Raw genomic sequence first — 26,504 nt, forward strand, 5'->3', positions numbered from 1 at the left:
TAGACGTGATAATGATTTGGCTTCTATTTAGGCTCTATCTTTTATATTAAGAAGAGACTGTAGAAGGGGAAAAGTAGAAGTAGGGAGACCAGTTAAGAGGCTATTGTAGAAATCGAGGTGATAGATTGTGGTGATTTAGACCATAGGAGTAGTCATGAAGATGGTTAGATGTGGTCAAATTCTGGATCTATTTTGAATGAAGAAGCCATGGAATTTGCTAACTTGGATTGGGTATGGGGAGTGAAAGAGGAGTCAAGGTTGTCATCAACAGCGGATGAGGTCCAGGTAAAGGAGATCTTGACTATTTTTGGAGATCTGTGAAAGGATTGCATGCAGGGGAATGTAGAAGTCACAGCAGAGGTTAAGAGGATCATCTGGATACAAATGGAAATGGGAATGTGAAGCCAGAGAACTGAGAGTTTGTTATTGAGTTCTGAACTGTGATGCTGCTGGTGGGAATGGAATGGAACAATGAAATTTTAGAGTGATTTAGTAAGTTTACATTAATTTAATCTGTATAAAGGGCTTGGTGCTTGGCAAAAAGTGTATTAGCTATTTTTTCATTATGGAAAGAAACCAGCACAGGTAACTAGGTGTGTAGATGGTGAAGAGACGGGGAGAAAGTGAGAGGAAAGAGTCAAGGATTCTCTTAATCTGTATAAACACTGCCTCTTTTGAAGGCACACATTCATCTGATTCAAGGGCTAAATTTGCCCTTCAAAATACAGACTTTGGTTCCAACCCTCTCGTGCTGTCTTCCCCCTGGTGTGGCAGATAAATATATTAGTGGGGGTGCATGTGTATATGTATGAGAAAATGATCAGTGACAAAGTATTGGGATAGTCATTCAGGGAGAGAGAGTCAGTGAGGGTGTTAGAGGTAGCTGAAGGAGTGGAAGGGAGTTAGCTAGTTAAAGGAACACTGGGGGACTGTTGGGGATTTGGGGGATTAAGTAAAAGGTTTATAAGGAGAGGGTGGAAAGAGTGGTTGATGGCTGATATTCTGGTCATTTATACTAGCTGCTCAATCTCTACTTTTTCTAGAAGTCCCCAGTCACCAAAGCCCAACACATTTGGTATCGTTGATTCCTTCCATTGTTTGCTTTGCTTTGTGTTTCCTAAGGCTGTCATTATCTCTGAGCCACCTAAATCCCCACCCTCAGCTGAAATCACTGCTGTCTCTTCATGGCTCTCACTATATTTCAGTCCTTCTTCAGGAACTGGAGCTTTCAAGAATAAGACAACTTTAGGAGTGACCCTAGGACAGAAGCTCTGCTCTCAGGATCCTTATATGCTCCTGAATATGAATTCCATAGTATGACATTTGGAGCTGCCCAGATCCTTGTAGGCTTATGTGTGTGTGTGTGTGTATTTGAGGCAAAAAAAAAAAAAAAAAAAAAAAATTCCCTACCTCCCCATATCACTGAAGTGAACTCCAGAATATGGACCTAGATAATTTAGAGTCCCTCGACATGAATGATAGGACAATACACTCTAGGGCTCTGATTTTCCCTATCACCTTTACAGATCTCCTTGTCAAAACATGGGCTTCCCTCACCTTCTCAACCATCCCTACCTTCTCAAATACACACACTATATCTATATCTTCACTAGTTTCACAACAGCATGTCTGTTGATTAAGATATGCTTGGTAAAGAAAAACACTCATTTTAAGAAAGATGACTTCAGACCATTCTCTTCCTCTTTCTGGGCCTTCTCTTTGTAGGCATGATGGGAAATGCACTACAGATACTCTGCAGGGTCCCTTTCATCTCTAATATTCCAGAATTCTCTGACTGTTTCTGAAGAGAGGAAGCAGTTTTTAGAAGTTCTGTTGCAACCTGTAGTGACTCTGTGGTGACTCAGTAGGTGGGTTGAATTTCTGTTGCGATGGTAAGAACGACGGAGGATTTTGTTTATTTATTTATTTTTTTTCTATAATGATGTTGACAACATAAAGTGAGAATTTTAGAAGGTTTGGAATGAAGGGGCTGAGGAAGGAGTCTGCTCCCCTTGCCTGAGGGTTGTTTGTGGCTGGTATCATAAATATTCAAAGCTAATGCGAGATACATGGGAAATACCTGCTGTTGGGAACAGTCTTTCTCCACTTGAATCAGGTGAGCAGATTGTGGAGGAGAGCTGGAGGATTTCATGTTTAAGGTGGATTTCTAACCTGCTTCTCTCATTTCTCCCTGTGTTTTATGACCTTTGACACTTTACAGAACCCCTCCCTAAAGTGGTGAAAATGAGACAACTAGGCTGTGCTTTCCGAGTCACTTTTTTGGAAGTAGATGGCATATGAATAATAACTGTATTACTCTGAAGACTCTGTCTTGAGGCCTGTTTCAGTGTCCTGAGCTTCATATCAGCTACTTGAGTTTGTGTCTGGGCCAACTTCTTATACTGGTGTGTTCAGTAAACATTTAATGAAAAGAATGGCTTTAGTTAATGCCCTTTTCTAAGCCTTCTTTTTCCCACTTATAAACTGTTAGGGATGTACAGGACACTTGCTTAAGTTACTTCTGGCACTGACCTTCAGAATTTCTGTCACAAATGTAGGGAACTGCCTGGATAAGTTCCCTACATTTCTGGGAGAAGTTAGGGGAGAGGAGGAACTGTCCTCCTCTCCTTTGAAGATACTAGATGGTCAGATGGGAGCAGGAGTTCTTGCCTTATGGCAACCCCACATTTATAACAATTAACTCAGAAGGCCTGGAGTTGAGGATGGGCCTTCCCCCACTTCCTGGATTTGGTTTGGGAGAGGTTGGGCACTGGTAATGATCCCCAGTGTCTCACACCTTGAACCTCTGAGAATTCAAGACTCTCAGTTTCAAACCTTAGAGGTCATTTGTTCTAATTCCCATATAAATCAGGAATTGTACTACCAATATCCCAATACCTAACAATCCCCGTAAGTTATCATTCTGATTCTGGGTCATTCTGATTCAATTCCTGCATCTCTACCTTAATACTTACTAGTTAGGCAAGTTACCTCACCTCTTTAAACCTCAATTTTTCATGTCTGTAAAATGGAAATAATAACAAGTCCTGTGACATAGATTATTGTAAGGAAGAATTGGAATAATCTATATAAAGGGCTTAGTGCTTGGCAAAAAGTGTATTAGCTATTTTTATTATTATGCCGAAACCCTATACCTAAAACAGGTAACAGCAGTGCTGATCTTGTTGGAGCATGGATTGGAGGCGTAGAGCCACATTCTGTAGGCTTCTCCACCCTGTCACTGTGTTCCCTGTGAGGTGTGTGTCTGGAATCCCTAGGGATTTGCAAAGCTCAGTTTGAAAACCCCTGATCTAGTCCAGTGTTCTTGTTTTATAAATGAGGTGATACTGAGTCCACATTCTCAGGTTCCTCATATGATGTGGCTTCCTAAACAACCACGTCAGTCTCCCCTGGATATACTTTAGTTGGCCAATATCTCTCATTAAGTATTCCAGCCATGGTCTGCCTTGAACAGAGTACTATTACCATTCTTTGACTTTACAAATCTAAGATTACATTAGCCTCATTGACAGCCTCACTCTCCACTCAGTTTATAATCTCTCATAATACTTAGGATTTTTCTTTTCTTTCTCTCCTTCCTTCCTCCTTCCTCCTTTCCTTTCCTTTCCTTTCCTTTTTCCTTTCCTTTCTCCTTTCCTTTCTCCTTTCCTTTCTCCTTTCCTTTCTCTTTTCCTTTCTCCTTTCCTTTCCTTTCCTTTCCTTTCCTTTCTCTTTGTCTTGCTCTATTGCTCAGGCTGGTGTGCAGTGGTGTGATTGTGGCCCACTGTAGACTCAAACTCCAAGGTTCAAGTGATCCTTCTACCTCAGCCTCCTGAGTAGCTAGGACCACAGGCATGCACCACCATACCTGGCTAATTTTATTTTTATTTTTATTTTGAGACAGAGTTTTGCTCTTGTTGCCCAGGTTGGAGTGCAATGGTGTGATCTTAGCTCATGAGCTCATGGTAACTTCCGCCTCCTGGGTTCAAACAACTCTCCTGCTTCAGCCTCCCGAGTATCTGGGACTACAGGCACACACCACCATGCCCGGCTAATTTTTTTTTTTTTTTTTTTTGTATTTTTAGTGGAGATGGGGTTTTGCCATGTTGGCCAGGCTGGTCTCAAATTCCTGACCTCAGGTAAGCTTCCTGCTTCGGCCTCCCAAAGTGCTGGGATCACAGACGTGAGCCACCGTGCCTGGCCAGCTTGGAATTTTGAATTAGAGAAGGTACAAGAGAAGACTGCAAAATCTCAGACATAAGAGGGCCTTGGACTTACCTGTTATCTCTTTTTGGGATATAAAGTTTTTAGAACAGCCCTCTTGTAGGGTTCTAAGGTCTGGTCTACTTATTGAAAGCCTTATGGTTTTACTATCATGGAGCATCATTATTTTATTTAAATAAAATAAATACAACCCTGAAACTGTTCACCCCAGAATACATTACACACAGAGTTGCCCATACAGAAAACATCTCTAGAGCATATGAACACCTGCATTTCTAATTGTGATTTTTTGACCAGAGACTAATTTTTGAAACCAATGTTTGCTTCTTTTTGACCATGATATTTTAATACATGTAAATCTATCCAAAGGAGCAGTCACAGAGGGTTCTTGTTGAACTTTAGTTTCAGAGCTGCTTTTGAGGATGGCTATTTGAGGTGTCCTCCAAACTGACACATATAGTGAGTTAGAGAATCTGCCAGGCACAGTGGCTCATGCCTGTAATCCCAGAACTTTGGGAGACTGGGGAGGGAGGATCACTGAGCTCAGGAGTTTGAGATCAGCCTGGGCAACACAGGTAGACCCCTTCTTTACAAAAAATTTAAAAATTAGGCTGGGCGTGGTGGCTCACACCTGTAATCCCAACTATTCAGGAGGCTGAGGCAGGAGAATCTATTGAACCTAGGAGGCAGAGGTCGAAGTGAGCCAAGATCATGCCACTGCACTCCAGCCTGGGTAACAGAGTGAGACTCTGTCTCAAAATAATAATAATAATAAATAAAAAATTAGCTGGGTATGGTCATGCATGCCTGTGGTCCTAGATATTTGGGAGGCTGAGGTGGGAGGATTGCTTGAGCCTGGGAGGTTGAAGCTGCAGTGAGCAGTGATTGTGCCACTGCACTCCAGCCTGGGTGAGACCCTGTCTCAAAAAAAAGTTAGAGAATCCTAATATGACATCCGGATTTGTTAAAAATCTATCTAGTTGTTTTCATATGATTGGAAACAAATTGATAGAAGTCTAAATTTATTTATATGGATAGCCATGCTTTACTTGCTAAGACCACAATAACAGGCTCAGAGAGAGGGGAAAGTTTGTGTAAATTATACGTTGAATTAGGGGTAAACAATCTAGTCTGGTGACTAGATTGTTTTGTAATTATTATGTAAATAATTACCTGAGGATGTCGTTAGAAATCCAGATTCCTGGAACCTATCTCAGACTATTGAGTTAGAATCTCCACAGGGTAAGACCTCTGACTTGTATTTTTGTAACCTCCACAGGCAATTCTGATGTAGAGGGGAAGGGATAAAGTACCACTGAAAAATTATTTAGATTAATAACCTTAAACTCTTAAAATTGTATACCTAAAAGAATTTTGAAAAATTATGTAACTCTTGACATAATGTTCATATCTAAAAATTTTATTATAACATTTAAAAATTGCAAAAAATCTAATTTCCAAAATATTTTACATATTATATACACATACATATGTATATGCACATATAGGTTATAGCTCTTTCAAAACATTGGCACTGCAAATTTAGCTCATATAATTTATAGAAAACATCCACCATACAACCTATTTTGCATAGCCAGTTATCACTCAACATAATCATCCAAATCAGATCTACTTTGTTAGAAATTGCCTAACTTCTTTCTTAAGATAAATATGTTAATATATGACTCTGTGATAACTATTTCACTGCTGAATTGTAATTCTAAGAGATATAAGGCAAGTAGTCTTGCCATGAGTTTGTTAGGTGGATGAATTAAGATGCCAATCCTTTCAATACTGATTTCTCAGAGAAACTCTCTTTGATTTGCTTTCTTGGGGCTCTCACTCAGAAGTTATACATTCTCAAATTGTCCCTTTGTTCAGCACTTTGTTCATACCCTGGCATTGTACCGTAATAAAGTTTGAGATAAGAGAGAGCTATGACATTCTTGTTTAACATGGGAGAAGGGTAATTGTGAAAGAGAGTGAGAAAGAAGAGCCAACTCAGACAGATCATTGTTAGGAAATATTACATATGGAAGTTGAGGATCTAGACATTTATTCTCTTCATATTTTTCTGCACAGGTACTCACAGGAATAGAGTACCCTAGATTGAGGACTAGTGATTTAAACTGCCTTTGACCTAGATAATAGAGAACCATTGTAATGAATATTTTTGCATGTGTCTATTATACTTGAGAGACTTGATGTACATATAAAATGATGCCCCTGGATTTTCTTTCGACTTTCTGTTTCTGCTCTAGGCATATTCCTCTTTTGGGCTGCATTCCAAATGCTCTAGTAATAAAAGAGCTACCCTCATTCACTTGTTATAGGTAAGGCCAGCATGGGACACAGGATGGTAGGAACAAGTGTGTGATTCCCCTCCTGTAAGTAGGCTTGTAGGCAGTGGGAAAAGAGAAGAGGTACACAATCCATCACGCACCAAAGCCACTTTGGCCAAGGGAACATGCACAAGGTATTTGGATCAAGGCCTGAAAATAGCTGGCAAGAGGACAGGGTACAATAATAGCCCAAACTGCAGGGCAGGAGTCCCATACTCTGAACCTCAGCTCCAGGGGCCTCTTCCAGCCTCTTCACAGAGTCCCAGACTGAGCCCACTGTGGGAGCTCAAGAAACTCTTCTTGACATGATTCCAAAATCCATTCCACAAATTCCACTCTTGTCTTTCCCCTGCCTGTCCAGCATCTATCTTGTTTGTCTGTATCCTATCTTATCCCCTCTCCTTCCATACTTTCTCTCTTTGATCATCCTGGATCCAGCTGGTCATATGAGCAGAGATAAGTTTGTTCATTTGTTTATTCATTCTTTTATCTATTCATTTTACAATTATGTATTAAGTGCTCACTGTGTATTGGCTTTTGTGGTAAGCACTGAGGAGAAAACATATAAAAAGATATCCTGTCTGCCATTAAGGAACTCACAATCCAGTGTGGGAAACAGATGTCTACATAGGACTGTAGTGCTAGAAAAAAATCAGTGTCCAAGTGTTGTCTTTTTTTTTTTTTTTGAGACGGAGTCTTGCTCTGTCACCCAGGCTGGAGTGCAGTGGCCGGATCTCAGCTCACTGCAAGCTCCGCCTCCCGGGTTTACGCCATTCTCCTGTCTCAGCCTCCCGAGTAGCTGGGACTACAGACGCCCACCACCTCGCCTGGCTAGTTTTTTGTGTTTTTTAGTTGAGACGGGGTTTCACCGTGTTAGCCAGGATGGTCTTGATCTCCTGACCTCGTGATCCACCCGTCTCGGCCTCCCAAAGTGCTGGGATTACAGGCTTGAGCCACTGCGCCCGGCCAGTGTTGTCTTTAGAAATAAACAGAAAGGCTGGGCGTGGTGGCTCACACCTGTAATCCTAGCACTTTGGGAGGCTGAGGCGGGTGGATCACTTGAGGTCAAGAGTTCAAGACCAGCCTGGCCAACATGGTAAAACCCTGTCTCTAATATATAAAAATTAGCCGGGTGTGGTGGTGGGAGCCTGTAGTCCCAGCTACTTGGGAGGCTGAGACATGAGAATTGCTTGAACCCAGGAGGCAGAGGTTGCAGTGAGCTGAGATAGCACCACTGCACTCCAGCCTGGGCAACAGAGCTAGACTCTGTCTCAAAAAAAAAAAAAAAAAAGAAATAGAACGAGGCAAGAATGAATGAATGAATAGTGCTAAATCTTTCTGATGAATGGTTACAGTCTTTCTGGAAATGAAGGTTTGTAAAGATGTCTGTATTTTCCAAATTAATCTGTACATTTATTGCAATTCCAATCAAAATTGCAATTATATTTTTTATTGAGATATAATTTATACTGTACAATTCACCCATTTAAAGTATACAATTCATATTTTTAATATATTTGCAAAGGTGTACATCTTTCAATTTTAGAACATTTTCATCACCCCCAAAAGAAGTCTAATACTCATTAGCAGTCATTTTTCATTTCCTCCCAACTTCTTCCCCTCTAGCTCTAGGCAACCACTAACCTACTTTCTGTCTCTAAGGCTCTGCTTTATTCTGGACATTTCATATAAATGGAATCATATAATATGTGGCCCTTTGTGTCTGATTTCTTTCACTAAGCGTAATGTTTTCAAGGTTCATCCGTGTTATAGGCCGGATGCAGTGGCTCATGCCTGTAATCCCAGCACTTTGGGAGGCTGAGGCAGGCAGATCACCTGAGGTTGGGAGTTCGAGACCAGCCTGGCCAACGTGGTGAAACCCCATCTGTACTAAAAATATAAAAATTAGCCGGGCATGGTGGTGCATGCTTGTAGTTCCAGGTACTTGGGAGACTGAGGCAGGAGAATTGCTTGAACCCAGGAGGCAGAGGTTGCAGTGGGCTGAGATCATGCCACCACACTCCAGCCTGGGCAACAAAGTGAGACTGTCTTAAAAAAAATGTTCATCCATGTTTTACCATCTATCAGTACTTCATCCTTTTACATCGCTGAATAATGTTGCATTGTATAACTGTATCACATTATCACATTTTTCTTTCTTTCTTTCTTTTTTTTTTTTTTTTTTTTTTTGAGATGGAGTCTTGCTCTTGTCGCCCAGGCTGGAGTGCAGTGGCATAATCTTGGCTCACTACAACCTCCGCCTCCCGGGTTCAAGCGATTCTCCTGCCTCAGGCTTCTGAGTAGCTGAGATTACAGGCATTAGCCACCACGCCCAGCTAATTTTTGTATTTTTGGTACAGACAGGGTTTCGCCATGTTGGCCAGGCTTGTCTCAAACACCTGACCTCGTGATCCGCCCTCGTTGGCCTCTCAAAGTGCTGGGATTACGGGCATGAGTCACCACGCCTGGCCCCACATTTTTCCTTATTCATTCCTCAATTGGTGGACATTTGGGTTGTTTACACTTTCTGATGTCATGAATAATGCTACTACAAACCTTTGGGTACATATTTTTGTGTAGATGTATGTTTTCAATTCTCTTGGGTATATAACTAGGTGTTTAATTGCTGAGTCATATGATAACTCTAACCTATTGAGGAACTGCCAGACTGTTTTCCAAAGTAACTGAACCATTTTATATTCCCACCAGCAATGTATGAGGTTTCCAATTTCTGCATATGCTTGTCAGCACTTGTTATTGTCTGTTTGTTTGATTATGCCCATCTTAGTGAGTGTGAGGTGGGATCTGTTTGTTATTTTGATTTGTATCTCCTTGACCACCTCTGACCTTTTTTTTTCTTTTTTTTTTTGAGACTGAGTCTCACTCTGTCACCCAGGCTGGAGTACAGTGGCACAATTTTGGCTCAGCACAACCTCTGCCTCCCAGGTTCAAGCGATTCTCATGCTTCAGCCTCCTAAGTAGCCGCAACTACAGGTGCGTGCCACCATGCCCGGATAAATTGTTTTTTTTTTTTAAGTAGAGATGGGGTTTTGCTATGTTGGCCAGGCTGGTCTTGAACTCCTGACCTCAGGTGATCCTCCCACCTCAGCCTCCAAAGTGTTGGGATTACAGGCATGAGCTACCGCACCTGGCCCATTAACTGCCTTTTGAAGACTGGTTGGTACAAACCTGGCTTCCTCAATAGGTGAGGAATCAATGTTTAGGGAGACATTTCATAAATAGTCCACTGATTGAGGCTATTTACTCTAGTTTCATCAGTTTTATAGTTGGTGGAGAGCCCTTCCAAATTTGGGTGCTAGGATGACAGTTGATTCCAGTTTTTGAGTCAGGAGCTGAATGAGGCTGCATTAGGGTCTGCAAATTAGATATCACTTGAAACCAGAAATCTTTGGTGTTTTCAAAAGGAACTTTTTCTAAGGAACTAAGGGAAAACCAAACAGAATGATGAATTTCTTTTTTTTTTTTTTTTTTTTTTTTTGAGACGGAGTCTCGCTGTGTCTCCCAGGCTGGAGTGCAGTGGCGTGATCTCGGCTCACTGCAAGCTCCGCCTCCCGGGTTCACGCCATTCTCCCGCCTCAGCCTCCCAAGTAGCTGAGACTACAGGCGCCCACCACCACGCCCGGCTAGTTTTTTGTATTTTTAGTAGAGACGGGGTTTCACCATGTTAGCCAGGATAGTCTCGATCTCCTGACCTCGTGATCCACCCGCCTCGGCCTCCCAAAGTGCTGGGATTACAGGCTTGAGCCACCGCGCCCGGCCCAGAATGATGAATTTCTAATAAGCACACTAAAATTCCATCCTTGGTAGTTGTCAACCTCACAATTCTCAGAGTTCCTACATTTTTATTTTTTTCCTTATGCTAATTCTGAATTTGGAAACAATACCCCGCTTTTGGAGACCATGTCATTTAGGAGGAGAGTGCCCTGAACTAGAGATATTTGGACTCAGGAATTGTGCTATCCAACATGGAAGCCACTAACTACATGTAACTATTGATATTTATAGTAATTAAAATTAAGTAAAATAATCCAGTTCTTCCGCCACATTTCAAGTGTTCGATAGCTATATGTGGCTAGTGACCATTTTGGACAACAGTGCTTTAGAATAATGCTGCTACTAATTTGTAAGTAACTTCGAGGTCATCACTTTTCATTTCTGTGCCAAAGGTTTCTCATTGGTAAATAAGAGTGGTGAGTCTCAAAAGTGCCATCCTCCTCTGGAATTCTTTATTTTTCTTTTTCTTTATTTCTTTTTTTTTTTTTTTTTCCCAGACACAGGGTCTTGCTTTGTTGTCCAGTCTAGTCTCTGTAACTCCTGGCCTCAAGTGATCCTCCCACCTCGGACCCTAAAGTGTTGGGATTACAGGCATGAGCCACCATGCCTGGCCCTCCTCTGGCATTCTGAGTAATCTGTGGTTCAGTTTTTGGGATGTGCCTCTGTCTACCTCTTCCTTCGGCCCTTCTTGTTCCTTACTGCAGCTAGGGCAGAAGCACCCAGAGGGAACATTAGGCTGCTAATTGGTCAAGGTACATTGCTCCCATTCCCTGGTGAAAGGGAAATTGGCTTGTGGGTATACTTGTATCTTGAGTGCTCCACATTTGTGTAGTGCTTTATGGATCACAGAACTCTTTCACATTATTTTTTCATTTTATAGAATCAAAGAATATCAAAGTTGGAAGGGCCATAAAGGTCATCTCAAACCTCAATAACCATGAATGGTATGGGGAGCTTATGCAATGAAAATTTCAAGACCCCACTCCCTGGAGAATAATCTGGTAGAAGTAGGTGTCAGGGTTACCTGGCCCAACCTGAACAATCCTATGCTGCATGGGAACTTGGTACTGCATTATTAACACTATCTGACCACTCTTTGAGAAACACTGGTCTCGTTTGGTCCCTGGCCATATTGTGGAGTCTGCTCTTTAGTATCCCTAAAAATCCCAGATTCGACATGATATCTCCAGGGTCAGGAAACTCCTGAAGGAGTGCCTTCCATCTTTGGACACCTCTAACAGTTAGAAAGGTTTTCTTTAATATGGAGCTCTCCCAATTGACATAGGTTTTCCATTTATAGTTATACTACATTAGTCTCCTTTTTCCCATAATAATCCTTTAGATTCATGCATTCATTCAGCAAAAATTTACCGAATACCTACTATATACAAGGTTCTGTACAAGACAATGAGGGATTCAGCAGTGAACAAGACCAACTTGGCCTCTGCCTTCAGAAACTGTCTTCTGTCTAGTAGGGAAGATAGGCAATTAGCAAAAATAATAAGTAAACAATATGTAATATTATTAATATTGTTGTTAATATTAATAACAATAACAATAAGTAAACAAATAAATAACAAAAGAAGTATAGTTTGAGAAAAATGCTGTGAAGAAAATAAGCAGTGTTGTGATGAAGAATAACAGGAAGAGCTGATCTACTTAGGGTGGTCAGGGAAAGCTTCACTAGGAGGTGACATTTAAGCTGAGATTTGAAACACAAGAAGAATTGGGGAAAGATAGTTAAAGAACATGGCATGTTCTGTCAGTCAGAAGGCCAGTGTGTTTGGAGCCTAGTAGGCAGAATAGGAGAATGGCACAAGATGAAGTTGGGGGCCGGGCGCGGTGGCTCACGCCTGTAATCCCAGCACTTTGGGAGGCCGAGGCGGGCGGATCACAAGGTCAGGAGATCGAGACCACGGTGAAACCCCGTCTCTACTAAAAATACAAAAAATTAGCCGGGCGCGGTGGCGGGCGCCTGTAGTCCCAGCTACTCAGGAGGCTGAGGCAGGAGAATGGCGTAAACCCAGGAGGCGGAGCTTGCAGTGAGCCGAGATAGCGCCACTGCACTCCAGCCTGGGCGACAGAGCGAGACTCCGTCTCAAAAAACAAAAACAAAAACAAAAAGATGAAGTTGGGGAGGATACAAGGCAAAGTAGGAATGTGGATTTTCTTCTATATGCAATGGAAGCCATTAAAGGATTTTAAGCAGGAGGTGATATGATGTGATTTGTGGTTTGTTTGTTTTGTTGTCGTTGTTGTTTATTTATTTATTTTGAGACAAGGTCTGGCTCTATTGCCCTGGCTGGAGTGTAGAGGCAACATCTCAGCTCACTGCAATCTCCACCTCCTGGGCTCAAGTGATCCTCCTACCTCAGCCTCCTGAGTAGCTAAAACTATAGATTTAGCATGCACCACCACACCTGGCTAATTTTTTTTTTTTTTTTTTTAAAGTAGAGCATTTTGCGATGTTGCCCAGTCTGGTCTCAAACTCTTGGGCTCAATCCACCTACCTTGGCTTCCCAAAGTGCTGGGATTACAAGCATGAGCCACCATGCCTGGCCAATTTATGTTTTTAATAAATCATTCTGTGGCTGGGTGCAGTGGCTTATGCTTGTAATCCCAGCACTTTGGGAGCCAAGGCAGGCAGATCGCTTGAGGTCAGGAGTTCGAGACCAGACTGGCTAACATGGTGAAACTTCATCTGTACTAAAAATACAAAAATTAGCCAGGCATAGTGGCATGCACCTGTGGTCTCAGCTACTTGGGAGGCTGAGGGAGGAGAATCATTTGAACCCAGCAGACAGAGGTTGCAATGAGTCGAGATCGCACTACTACACTCCAGCCTGGACAACAGACCGAGGCTCTGTCTCAAAAAAAAAAAAAAAAAAAGAGATCACAGATCATGCTGGGTGATGTGTGGACTGGAAGGGTGCAAGAGTGAAGTGGGAGACCAGTTAGGTCATTGTGGTCATCCAGGCAAGAGACGAAGGTGGCTTGACCAGGGTGGAGGCAATGAAGATACAGACTTTTGAGACTTGATATCACCTCTCTCAGTATCTTCTCTTATATAAGCTAAACATCTCAGTTCAGTGTTCCTCTCATCTCCTCTCATAACAGGTTTGGTGTCTCTTCTCACCTGGGATGTTTCTCCTCTGGTTTCTCTTCCATCTGATGCCTCTGTAAAGAACCCAGTTTCTCCACCTATCTTTCCCTCAGCTGTTTCTTCCTATCGTGTGCCTTACTTGTAGTTCTAGGGAATTAAAAGCTTCAATCCAATGACTACCCTTCTCATATAAAGAGGGGAGCTGGGTGCAGTGGTGCATGCCTGTAGTCCCAACTACTCTGGAGGCTGAGGTGGGAGAATCATTTGAACCTGAGAGTTTAAGACCAGCCTGGGCAACATAGTGACACATTGTCTCAATAAATAAATAAATAAATAAATAGATAAATAAATAAACAAATAAAGGGTAGCCCCAGTCGTCCCTGTGATTAGTCAATTATCAGTCTTTCAGTTATTTAACCATGACCCTTGAATACCTATTGTGCCAGTTGTGCTTGGAGGAGACAGAGAAGAAGACATGATCTCTGTCCTCCAAGAGCCCAGGGTATAATGGGAAAGATAAGGCCCAAATAAATGTAGTAAAAGCTAGAAAAGCAGATCACAAAGAAAATGAGATAAAGGGCTTTGGGAGGAAGAAAGAACTTTTAGATTTTGGGTAGGTGAGAAAAAGGGAAACTAACAAAAATTTCATGGAAAATGTTAATTCAGAGAACCTGTGGCTGGAGAGGGGCACAGGGAGTATTTTTTTTTATGTGGTGGTCAAAGATGACCTTACTGAGAAGCCAACATTTGAGCAATGACTCAAAGGTAAGGAATAAGTCATGTGGCTATCTAGGGAAAGAACACTTCAAGAAGAGGGCAAAGGCTCTGAGGTTAAATGTTCTTGGTGCTTTTGCCAAACACTGGGGAGGCCGTTTGGCTGGAGCAGAGGGAGAGGGAGAGGAAGACAGAATAGTTGTGTATGAGGACAGAGAGGTAACGAGGGACTAGATCATGTAGGCCATTGTGAGGACTTTGACTTTTACTCAAAATGAAATGGGAAGTGATCTGAGCATTCTGAGCAGAGGGGTGACATGATGTCACCTACCTAATGGTAGTTTTGGACTAGGATGGTAGAAATAGATGTGAAGAGAGGTAGTCTAATTCTAAATGGATTTTGAACCAATAATGGGTTAAAGTAAATTTTGAGAGTGTGAGGATGAAGTAGTTGGAGAAGGCTCCTTGGAGGAGGTTCCCTAGGGGAAGAAGATGAGAAGGGCTAGTGACTGTGTACCATAGGTTGTCACACCAACCATATGGCCTCCAGGTGAAGGAAAAGTAGTTTGGTTTACACCAAGGGTTCCCCATATTATCGTACCAGCTAAATTTCTCATTAATAGCTTTGTTTGATTCACAGTGTTTAAAACTTTTTTTTTTTTTTGGTAGGGAGGGGTGGGACAGGGTCTCTGTTGCTAGGCTGGAGTGCGGTGGCATCAACATGGCTCACTGCAGGCTTGATCTCCCGGGCTCATGTGATCCTCCTGTTTTAGCCTCTCAAGTAGCTGGGACCACAGGCATTAGCTACCATGCTTGGCTAATTATAAAATTTTTTGTAGAGACACTATGGTGCCCAGGCCAATCTTGAACTCCTGTCCTCAAGCGGTCCTCCTGCTTTGCCCTCCCAAAGTACTGGCATTATAGGTATGAGCCACTGCACTTGGCCTTAAAGCTTTTAAAAATTAGTGGTCAACACTTACATAAATTCAGGAGTTTTGACAAAAATAGATTCCAGGCTACTGTTGAAAAATCAAAAAAATTGACAATATCGAGCCCCGATTCCTAGCAGGCAAAAGCTGACAGGAACCAAGTTTAGGTACTGGATGCCTCCTTTCGCCAGAGCATGCATTTGCCAGTTTTCCAGTCCTTCCCTTTCCCTATTGTTCCCCTGAAACTGAGGCTAAGGGTTATTATATATGTGCTGCTGTTTTCTTATAGGGAAGTGGAAAGGGAACTATTTCTTATCTTTATCATGTATTTTCTTTCATTTGGTCCACTTATTTACATTACCTGCCTAGATCCTGCCAATTTTTGAGCTTGCAACTCCTGTTGTAGAGGAAAGAGGTCTGGACCTTAATTCCTGGTCCCTGCTCTGCTGTGGTAACCCACCCTGTGATGCCAAGCATAGCTAATAGCCTCTTTGGATCTCAGAGTTAAGAGACTAAATTGGATGTTCTTTTAAGAGTTCTGACATCCTAGAGGGCTTGGGATTTTGCAGTAGGCCAGTACCCTGCCCCTCACCTTTCCCAGCCAGCCAGGGGCCCCAGCCTGGTGTGTATGTCAGAGAAAGAAGATACTGGAATGAATAAGGTGCCTATATCAATAATGTATAACTTGAGCCCATAGCCAAGTAGAGGAATGCACACTGTGGTGTGTGTGTGTGTGTGTGTGTGTGCGCGTGCGTGTGTGTGTCAGGGTTGGAAGTGGGCTCAAGTAAATTGTACTTGTATAGGTTGTGCTTATCTCTTCTTATGCACCCTCTATGTACTAGGTTGTACTCGAGGTGCTAAGGATGCAGCAGTGAAGAAAACAAATAATATCTCTGCTATCAGCTGGGTGCAGTGGCTCATGTCTGTAATCCCAGCACTTTGGGAGGCCGAGGCAGGTGGATCACCTGAGGTCAGGGTATGTGAGACCAGCCTGGCCAACATGTTGAAATCCCATTTCTACTAAAAATACAAAAGTTAGCCAGGTGTGATGGTGGGTACCTGTAATCCCAGCTACTCAGGAGGCTGAGGCAGGGAGAATTGCTTGAACCCAGGAAGTGGAGGTTGCAGTGAGCCGAGATCTCACCATTGCACTCCAGTCTGGGTGACAGAGCGAGACTCTGTCTCAAAAAAAAAAAAAAATCTCTGCTATCGTGGAGCTTATATTCCAGTGAAGAAAACAGATAATACATAAGTAATGAACATACATGAGATAATTTCAAACAATGGAACGTTTCATGAAAAAAATAAAACAGAATGTTTGTTTGTTTTTTTTTTTGAGACAGAGTCTTGCCCTGTCACCAAGGCTGGAGTCCAATGGCACAATCTCAGCTTACTGCAACCTCCGCCTCCTGGGCTCAGGTGATCCTCCCACCACAGACTCCTCCGTAGCTGGGATTACAGGCATGCACCACCATGCCTGGCTAATTTTTGTCTTTTTGGTAGAGTTGGGGCTTCGCCATGTTGGCCAGGCCGGTCTCAAACTCCTGGCCTCAAGTGATCTACCCACCTCAGCCTCCCAAAGTGTGGGATTACATGTGTGGCACCTGGCAAAACAGAATGATTTGATGGAGAGTTTCCGAAGGGGCACACTGTACACATAGGTGGGTACGTATTTGTGGTGGTTGTACTTGCAGATACAGATAAGTCCTTAAGTTTGAATCCTGGGTGCATATATTTATCCTTATTTGTTCCTATGTGTGCAGATGGGCAGGTTTTATGCCTAGAATGTTTGTATATTGGTATATGTGATTTTATACAAGTGAGCACACATAGGTGAGTTGGTATGTGGTTTGCATGTGGGGACACATGTGCTTGGGTATGTATATGTCAGCATTCAGCCATAACCGGAGACGTTCTGAAGTTCCTGTGGCACTTGTCAGTGAGCCAGTTAAGGAAATGGCTTTTCTGCCTCTGGCATTCAGGGCTGTTTGCCAGCTTCCTCTATCCCTGTTCTTTCCCACTTTAGTAAGCTCCCTGTGTTTGGCTTCTCTTATCCGTAGGAGGGTTAAAGCCTACTGACGCATCGAGCCAGGAACTAGAAAGAGGCTGATAATCTTCTGTGTGACCTTTGTTGGTAAGAAAAGGCCTGGCTTCCCTGCCAGTCCCCGTCCTTCACACTATGAGGGAAAGAGTCCTGACTTGAAATCAGAAGACCTGAGGGTCTATTCTTGGCTCTACCACTTATCGTTGTGTGACCTTGGCCAAGCCACTACGTCTCTCTAGGTTTCAGTTACCTACTTCATAAGTGCTCTGTGCAGTAAGGAAGGAGAGGGAAAGCAATGGTCTGTGGTGCGAAGGGAGGGCCACATGGTGCTGGTGTCTGAAGGAGGAAGGAGAATATTCTGAGTGGGGGCAATGGTATGGTCAAAAGTGTGGAGACGGACCTGAACTTGCCAAGGGAAACCAGGAATCCACTTAGAGTAAAATTCAAACTTCTTACTATTGCCTACAAGGCTCTACGTGATTTGGCTGCTGCCTACCTCTCATTCTTACCCAACTTCTTGCTCACTGAAATCCAGCCATATTGTCTTTCTTTCTTTGTTTGAAAAGGTTTCAGTGCCTTTCCACTTGATGCTCTCTTTCCCCAGAATACTCTTCCCAAGAATTAGTATGATTGCCTACCTCTCATTATTCAGGTCTTGGCTCAAATATCACCTCTCCAGAGAAAGGCCCTCCAGGACCATCTTATTTAAAGTAGTTGTTCCCTAATATTTATCAATATTTAAAATGCACACGTTGGCCAGGCACGGTGGCTCACGCCTGTAATCCCAGCACTTTGGGAGGCCAGGGTGGGTGGATCACCTGACTTCAGGAGTTCAAGACCAACCTGAACAACATGGTGAAACCCCATCGCTACTAAAAATGCAAAAATTAGCCAGGCGTGGTGGGGCACGCCTGTAATCCCAGCTACTCAGGAGGCTGAGCAGGAGAATTGCCTGAACCCGGGAGGCAGAGATTGCAGTGAGCCAAGATCACACCATTTTACTCCAGCCTGGGCAACAAGAGCAAAACTCCATCTCGAAAAAAAAAAAACAAACAAAACTACACATCTCTTGACCCAACAGTTCCACTTCTGGTAATTCATCCTACAGATATACTTGCAAGTGAGTAAAGTGACATAAAAATAAAAATATTCATTGACGCATTTATTTGTTAAATAAATAACAGTACATACAAACGGTGGAATATTTTGCAGCTGAGAAAGATAATGAAATAGCTCTTTAAGCTTGGCGCCATGGCTCACACCTGTAATCCCAACACTTTGGAAGGAAGGCTGAGGCAGGAGGATCGGAGGATCACTTGAGGCCAGGAGTTCCAGACCAGCCTGAGCAACATAGTAGGATCCTGTCTTTGCAAAAAAAAAAAAAAAAAGTATCCAGGCGTGGTGGCTCTGGCCTGTAGTCCCAACTACTCAAGAGGCAGAGGTGAGAGGATCACTTGAGTCTGGGAGGTTGAGGCTGCAGTGAGCTATGATGGTACCACTGCACCCCAGCCTGAGTGACAGAGTGAGACCCTGTCTCAACAACAAAAACAACAACAAATGAAAAAGAGAAATAGTTATCTAAGTCTTGCTGAAGAATGATATCAAGGTATATTGTTAAATTTGAAAAATCAAGATGATCAACTTCTACACGTAAGATTTGTGCATTTTAGTGAATGCATATAATAATTAACAAAACAAGATACAAAACAGTGTGTATTGTATGCCATCATTTGTGTAGAAAAAATGAGAATATGTAAACAAATGCATGTAGTATATATGCTTGTCTGACAGACCTGTTCCTTAAGTAGAGCCGTTCTTCCTACCCCTATTACCCTGTGCTTGACTGGGGACTATAAGGTGTTTATCTCTTTTCTGAACAACATTAAAATCCTTTTTTTTTTTTTTTTTGAGACAAAGTCTTACTCTGTTGCCCAGGCTGGAGTGCAGTGGCACGATCTCTGCTCACTGTAGCCTCTACCTTCCGGGTTCAAATGATTCTCCCGCCTTAACCTCCCAAGTAGTTGAGACTACAGGCGTGTGCCACCATGCCTGGCTAATTTTTATATTTTTAGTAGAGATAGGGTTTTGCCATGTTGGCCAGGCTGATCTCAAACTCCTGACCTCAGGTGATCTGCCTGCCTCAGCCTCCCAAAGTGCTGGGAATACAGGTATGATCCTCTGTGCCTGGCTGACCGATTTTTTTTAGAGCAGAGTTTCATTCTTGTCACCCAGGCTGGAGTGCGATGGCACAATCTCAGCTCGCTGCAACCTCTACCTCCCGAATTCAGGAGATTCTCCTGCCTCAGCCTCCTGTAAAATCCAATTTTTTAATATTCAACTTTCAAATTTCTGTCTTCAATGATATCTCAAGGGTCTTATTAAAGATCCTAATGATACAGACTTCTTGCAAAGTAATTAGTTTGGTCATTCCACACTAGTTGAATTACCCTAGTCCTCTGTCCTACTAAGAGTGGTCCTGTCTGAATATTGATTGTTTCTGGAAAGTTACACAGAACATTGGTAACAGTGTTTTGCCCTGGGCATGGTGGCTCACGCCTGTAATCCCAGCACTTTGAGAGGCTGAAGCAGGATTGCTTGAGGTCAGGAGTTTGAGACCATCCTGGACAATATATCGAGACTCTGTCTCTACAAAAAATTTTAAAATAAAAAAATTAGCCAGGTGTGGTAGCATGTGCCTGTAGTCCCAGCTACCCAGGAGGCTGAAGTAAGAGGATTGCTTGAGCCCAGGAGTTGGAGGCTGCAGTGAGCTATGATTGTGCCACTGCACTCCAGCCTATGCAATAGAGTGAGACCCTGTCTCTAAAAACCAAATCGCAAAACCCAAACTGTGGTTTGCCAGTAGGCAGGGTAATTGGGAGATAGGAGTGAGGAGAACACTTATCATTATGTATCTTTTTATGTAGTCCTACTTGTATGTATTATTTATTCAAAAAAATCATAAAATTGGAAAAAACCACTAACGGAAACATTTATTTATTTTTTGAGACAGGGAAACTCACTCTGTTGTCCAGGCTGGAGTGCAGTGACATGATTACAGCTCACTGCAGCCTTGACCTCCAGGGCACAAGCGATCTTCCTGCCTCAGCCTCCTGAGTAGCTGAGACTACAGGTGTGCACCACCACACTCAGCTAATTGAATGTTTTTTTTTTTAGAGACGAAGTTTTGCTATGTTGCTCAGATTGGTCTTGAACTCCTGGTCTCAGATGATCCTCCTGCCTTGGCCTCCCAAAGTGTTGGGATTACAGGAGTGAGCCAAGAGATCTTCCCATCTTATCTTTCTGAGTGGCTGGGACTACAGGTGCATGACACCACACTTAGCTAATTTCTTTTCTTTTTCTTTCTTTTTTTTTTTTTTTGAGACAAGAGTTTCACTCTTATTGCCCAGGCTGGAGTGCAATGGCATGATCTTGGCTCACTGCAACCTCCGCCTCCTGGGTTCAAGTGATTCTCCTGCCTCAGTCTCCCGAGTAGCTGGCATTACAAGCATGTACTACCACCTCCAGCTAATTTTTGTATTTTTAGTAGAGACGGAGTTTCTCTGTGTTGGTCAGGCTAGTCTTGAACTCCTGACCTCACGTGATCCACCCGCCTCGGCCTCTTAAAGTGCTGGGATTACAGGTGTGAGCCACCGCGCCCAGTGGATCCAGCTAAATTTTTTTAGAGATGGGGTCTTGCTATGTTGCCAGGCTGGTCTTGAACTCCTGTAGATGGGCCCACTTTGGCCTCCTAAAGTGTTAGGATTACAGGTGTGAGCTACCGTGCCTGACCCAAGATAGTATATTTTTTAAAAGCATTTCTCCCTAGTCACTCATTTTTATTGTATTGTATTTTCTTTTCTTTTTTTTTTTTTTTAGTAGAGACGGGGTTTCACCATGTTAGCCAGGATGGTCTCGATCCCCTGACCTCGTGATCCACCCGTCTCGGCCTCCCAAAGTGCTGGGATTACAGGCTTGAGCCACCGCGCCCGACCCCTAGTCACTCATTTTTATATCATTCTGCTTTATTTCCTTTTTAATGCTTATCATAATCTGAAATTATCCTGGTTATATTTGTTATATGTTTATTACCCACACTATCATTAGAATATAAGCTCCATGATATCAGGTATCTTACTTATCTTGCTCATTGGTGCCTTATTTCTTCTTTTGTTTGTTTGTTTGAGACAGAGTCTTACTCTGTCGTCCAGGCTGGAGTGCAGTGATGCGATCTTGGCTCATCACAACCTCCACCTCCCGGCTTCAAGCGATTCTCCTGCCTTAGCCTCCCAAGTAGCTGGGATTATAGGTCTCCCAGTGTGCTGGGATTACAGGAAAGAGCCACCACGCCCTGCCCATTGGTGCCTTATTTCTATACATGTAGATAGCACATAGTAGTTGTTGAATAAGCAAATGAATGCATGAAGGAATGACTGAAGTAAACAGGCTAAATCCTAGGAAGGAGTGGGAGGCAAGGCTGGGGAGGTAGACAGAAATCACCTGATACAGGTTGGTGATTCTCAAACTTTATTTATTTATTTACTCAAGACAGAATCTCACTCTGTCATCCAGGCTGGAGTGCAGTGGTGTGATCTCAGCTCGCTGCAACCTCCGCCTCCTGGGTTCAAGGGATTCTCGTGCCTCAGCCTCCCCAGTAGCTGGGATTACAGGCACACACCACCACACCCAGCTAATTTTCGTATTTTCACTAGAGACACAGTTTCACCATGTTGGCCAGGCTGGTCTCAAACTCCTGACCTTTGGTCTGTCCACCTCGGCCTTCCAAAGTGCTGGGATTACAGGCATGAGCCACTGCGCCCAGCCAATTCTCAAACTTTAAGTGTGCATCAGAATCCTGTACTAATTCCTTGTACCATCTTGTAATAAAGAAGCAGATCTTTGGACGCTGTGATTCTAATTCAGTATGTCTGAGCTGGGGCCCAGGAATCTACAAATCCTCTAGATGATGTAGGCACAAGTGATCTGGAGACCCTACTCTGAATAATGCAGTCTTGATGCCTCATCAGAAGGAATCACATCTGTGATATCACTTCTCCTTAATACATTACTAGGATGGAAGAGAAGGGGCCATCACTCCATTTTATCAAGGATCAGAGATGGACAGTGCATTTCCTAATGACATACAACATGTGTATAAAGTATCTTGAATGGCCAAAGTATCTGACCAGTCAGCTCAAGATTGATGATGGCAAGATTGATGGTGGGCAGATAGCTCACCCTCATGGAACAGTTCCAGGCCTTAGCGTCACTGGATGGATTTTATGACTATGCCTGTTTCTTGTTTGGGGAAGAAGTTATGCCCCTAATCACTGGTTCTTTCTGGTATGTCTCAGGGAGGGCAATGAGCCAGGGGAGACCACTCAGATCACATACCATGAGCTTCTGGTCCAAGTGTGTCAGTTCAGCAATGTTCTCCGAAAACAGGGTGAGTGTGGGGGTGTGGGAAAGGGACTGGGGGGCTGGCCTTGGGGTATCTGAGGACTTATGGGGAAAGGGCAACGGATGGAAAGATTTTGGTAACAGTGGAAGAGAACAGGTCAGCTGGGAGGGAGGCCAGCTGGATGGGAGGGAGCAAGTAGCAGCAAGAAGGGTTCATGGTTCATTTTCTGTGCTTTTACCTGCAGGCATTCAGAAGGGTGACCGAGTGGCTATCTACATGCCTATGATCCCAGAGCTTGTGGTGGCCATGCTGGCATGTGCCCGCATTGGGGCTTTGCACTCCATTGTGGTAGGAGTTTGGGCTGGTGAAAAGGGGCAGGCATGGGGGGTGGGGCTCTGAAGAAGTAGGTTGGGCCTAGAGAATGGAGGGCCTTAAATAACAAACTAAGGAGCTTAGAAGGTTTGTGTCATAGGTCCATATCAGTTATTCAGTTTCTTCTAGGACCCTGGCTTAGAGATCCTGAAAGTTCCATGAGCAACCCCTTTCCTTATTTGCTCAATCCCTGGGGCTTCCTTCTCTCCCTTAGACTTTCTTCCTTTCCCTAGTTTGCAGGCTTCTCTTCAGAGTCTCTATGTGAACGGATCCTGGATTCCAGCTGCAGTCTTCTCATCACTACAGGTGACTAATTCTCTCACCTCTTCTCCAGAATCCCCCATACCTCAAGCCTTGGTCTCCAATCAGCTCGTTGGTATTTGGGGCTACTCAGCATAGAGGGTAGAAACTGCCTGCCTTTCCTCTCCTGGTCCCACCTCAGCTGACCCTCTGTCAGCTCGAATCAGCTGGAAGAGCCAGAGTTAAGAGGCCCACTCAGGAAGGGCTCTGTGGACATTGTGCCCACTAGGCAGCATGGTGCTTACTAAGGCCTGGAATGTCTGTTGCTCCCCAAAGATGCCTTCTACAGGGGAGAAAAGCTTGTGAACCTGAAGGAGCTGGCTGACGAGGCCCTGCAGAAGTGTCAGGAGAAGTAAGTGTGTTTGGTTACTGTCTGAGTTGACTGAGCCTTGACCCAGTGCCAGGTTCCCTTTGTCCCCTCTACCCTAAATGGACATGGGCGGGTCTTGCCAAGTTCCCTTTGAGCCAACAAGGCTACCACTTTAGGCTTTTGTCTTCTACAGGGATTTCCCAGTAAGATGCTGCATTGTGGTCAAGCACCTAGGGCGGGCAGAGCTGGGCATGGGTGACTCCCCCAGCCAGTCCCCCCCAATTAAGAGGTCATGCCCGGATGTGCAGGTGAGTCTGGCACTGCTATGCCTTTCTCTAGGCTCAAATTCCTTCACTTTTCCTGCCTAGAAAGTTCCTGATGTCCTTCTTTGCCTGCTCATCAGTATACTGAGGATCCAGGAGCAATTCTAGGAATGCCTCCTCTAGCAGGGCTAGGTGGGAGCTAGAAGACTTTGACCTTGACTGTGGGTAGAGAGGCCCTTGTACCTTGAGAACAGCACAAGCGATTGTAAGGGAGACTCCTATGCTGGTTGGGGTATCCTTGTGGGCACAGGGGATCCTCAGGGCCTAGGTTTGTGTTAGAAATGTCTAACTTGAGTGACACTATATAGTCATCTCCATTACTGGGCTGTACCTTTGCGGCCTAAGGGATGCCCACCATGGAAGGACCAGAGTCCAGCCCTCACAATATGGCCCTTGTTAACTTTGAACCCCCGGGCTTCTGGTGGGAATGGTAGAAATGCCCAGTGATCGCCTCCAGGCTGAGGAGCATGAGGGATCAAAGTTCTGGGGTTGAATGAGAGTCTGTGACTTGAGGCTCCCTGAGGGGTCTTGGGGCTAGAGAGGCTATAGTCTAGTTTAGGGAAGTTGGAAAGCCCAATCAGTGTTACGGGTTTTACATATATAGGGGCTGGAATCAGGATCAGGAAAATGGAAGCTGGGAGGACCAGTGAGAAAGGAGTTTGGGGTTTACAACACACTGACCCTTTCTTCCCACTCCCTGTGTACTTGGACCCTCCTCACTACCCTTTTCATCCTGGGCTCTTAACAGGGTAAGCTGAAAGAGAAATCCAAGCGTGTTCAGCCCCAGGTATCCATTTCTGCACTGCCGTGGGCACCGCTTTCCTGTGTGCTTGTCTGTGTGCTCATCTGCCCTTTGCCTGTTTGCCCCATTGAGGTGGCTGCCAGACCTAACCCCCTTCCCCTTGCCCCTGGGCAGCTTGCCATGTAAGCCACTGAAGGGTGGTGAAATTAAATGTCTGTTACCGCCTCTGTGAATTGGTATAGAGCATGGCTCTTAGAGAGGTAACAGCAGAACCCATTTTATCCTGCTGCTCAGGACCTTTGTGGGAGAGGGGACAAGGTAACCTGTCAGAAAATATTTAGTGTGCAGGTAGCTGGAGCAGAGCCAAGAGAGACAGGAGGAGGAGTATTTGGAGGAGGTTCAAACCCTGACTTTGGAAATTCACCATCAAGTTGGGGAGTTATACATGTATTATTAATACAAAGGAAAACCTAAGTTTTATACAGAACAGCAGAGAAGATTCCTAAATACATTTACATAGTACTTTGGGATTTACAAACTGCATATAACTTTGTAATGTGACTAAGTGCTAAACTGAACAAAAGTCACATTGTAGGTGGTTCTAAGAAGGGAGATCCATAAGGGGATGCTCAAAGCAGATTAGTATCGAGGAGAGAGTGGGCCTGAAGTCCAGAGACTAATTTTTAGCTGTATGACCTTGAGTAAGTCAATTCTCCCCTCTGGGATTCAGTTTCCTTGTCAGTAATGGAGAGATGATAACACGTGCTATGAAAGGAAACAGCTTCCCTTCCTAAAACAACACATAAAGCTCACTATTCCTCTGGGTTTTACCGTCTTCACAGGGTGTCTTACTCTAAATCTGCTATGATTAACCTCTTAGGCCAATGGTAGATATAAGCCCCTTTTCTCTATTCTCATTAGCATGGTGAAGATAGATCTGATTCCTAGGGGATACTGCTTTCCTTTTAAAACTCAGGCAGGACCTACACCCTTTCTTTTGAAAGAAGTGACAAATTTAGTGGCTTAAATTGTAATCTCTGGAGCCAGATTACTTGGGTTAAATCCTGTTCTGCCACCTGCTACTGTGTACTTAAACTCTCTCGTTTGTTTCTCCATCCGTAAGATAAGGATAATAATTGTACCTATCTTATAGGGTTTTGTCAATATATGTAAGGTGTTTCGCACTTAGTAACTACTCAATAAATGTCAGCTGTTTTTTGCTTCCCCTTAATGCAACAGACAGATTGGCATTTCCAAAAGAGAGACCAGAAAAGAATAACAAACTCTTATAATTCTTAATACCAGAGACCTTCAGGCCAAAGGCTACTGGATTTTTGTTTCTTGGAGGTGAAAACAACCAGTTTCCAAAATACCAAAGAGCATAAAAATAGGCTTAAAAAGTCCAGGTTTGTTGGTCTGGGAACTGCAGTCAAAGCTGCAAAAATCTTTCTGACAATGGGCCCCATATTTAAAATTTTTAAAATAATTTTCAAAAGAGCTGCAAAAATCCTGGCAGGGCTCCAAACCCCTTTATCCTTAAACAATCTTCCAGGGAGAGCCTGGTGGGGTTTGCAGGGACCCTCCTCAACCATATGGTCTATGAGCTCCCTCATATACCTCTCCCATACATGGCAGCTGCCCTCCTTGAGGCTATCCTGGTCCAAGGACAAAGGCCAACTCCTCAATTCTTATTTTAGAAAATTCAGACCATTTCCTGGTTCAGAGCCTGGGGCCTCATAGGCACACACCTAATTCACAACCAAAGTTTGCTCTACTAATTGAGTTCACTCTGCTTCCTGGTGCTAGTTATCAGTTCCACACCTGGAGTACTCTAACCCGTCTACCTCTGTATACATACCCACCCACAAAAGAAATAATATTATAAGATTATAAGAGTGCCGTCATTGC

General features: G+C 43.6%; 1 protein-coding gene across 30 annotated transcripts in view; it reads left to right on the forward strand.

Annotated features, from left to right (window-relative positions):
- Positions 1 to 26,504, forward strand: part of ACSS2 (acyl-CoA synthetase short chain family member 2) — a 52,582-nt gene that overhangs the window by 14,944 nt on the left and 11,134 nt on the right. For 17 of the 30 annotated variants that reach the window (XM_005568797.5, XM_074005129.1, XM_074005137.1 and 14 more), the window contains exons 3-7: positions 22,503 to 22,594; positions 22,794 to 22,897; positions 23,155 to 23,227; positions 23,498 to 23,573; positions 23,725 to 23,839. In XM_005568797.5, the coding sequence (XP_005568854.1) occupies positions 22,503 to 22,594; positions 22,794 to 22,897; positions 23,155 to 23,227; positions 23,498 to 23,573; positions 23,725 to 23,839 (460 nt within the window). Of the gene's footprint in view, positions 1 to 22,502; positions 22,595 to 22,793; positions 22,898 to 23,154; positions 23,228 to 23,497; positions 23,574 to 23,724; positions 23,840 to 24,602; positions 24,642 to 26,504 lie in introns of all 30 variants that reach the window. The other 13 variants (XM_005568795.5, XM_074005133.1, XM_005568798.5 and 10 more) reach the window with 1 other exon arrangement.

This window comes from Macaca fascicularis, chromosome 10 (assembly GCF_037993035.2).
Source record: "Macaca fascicularis isolate 582-1 chromosome 10, T2T-MFA8v1.1".
Lineage (NCBI taxonomy): Eukaryota > Metazoa > Chordata > Mammalia > Primates > Cercopithecidae > Macaca > Macaca fascicularis.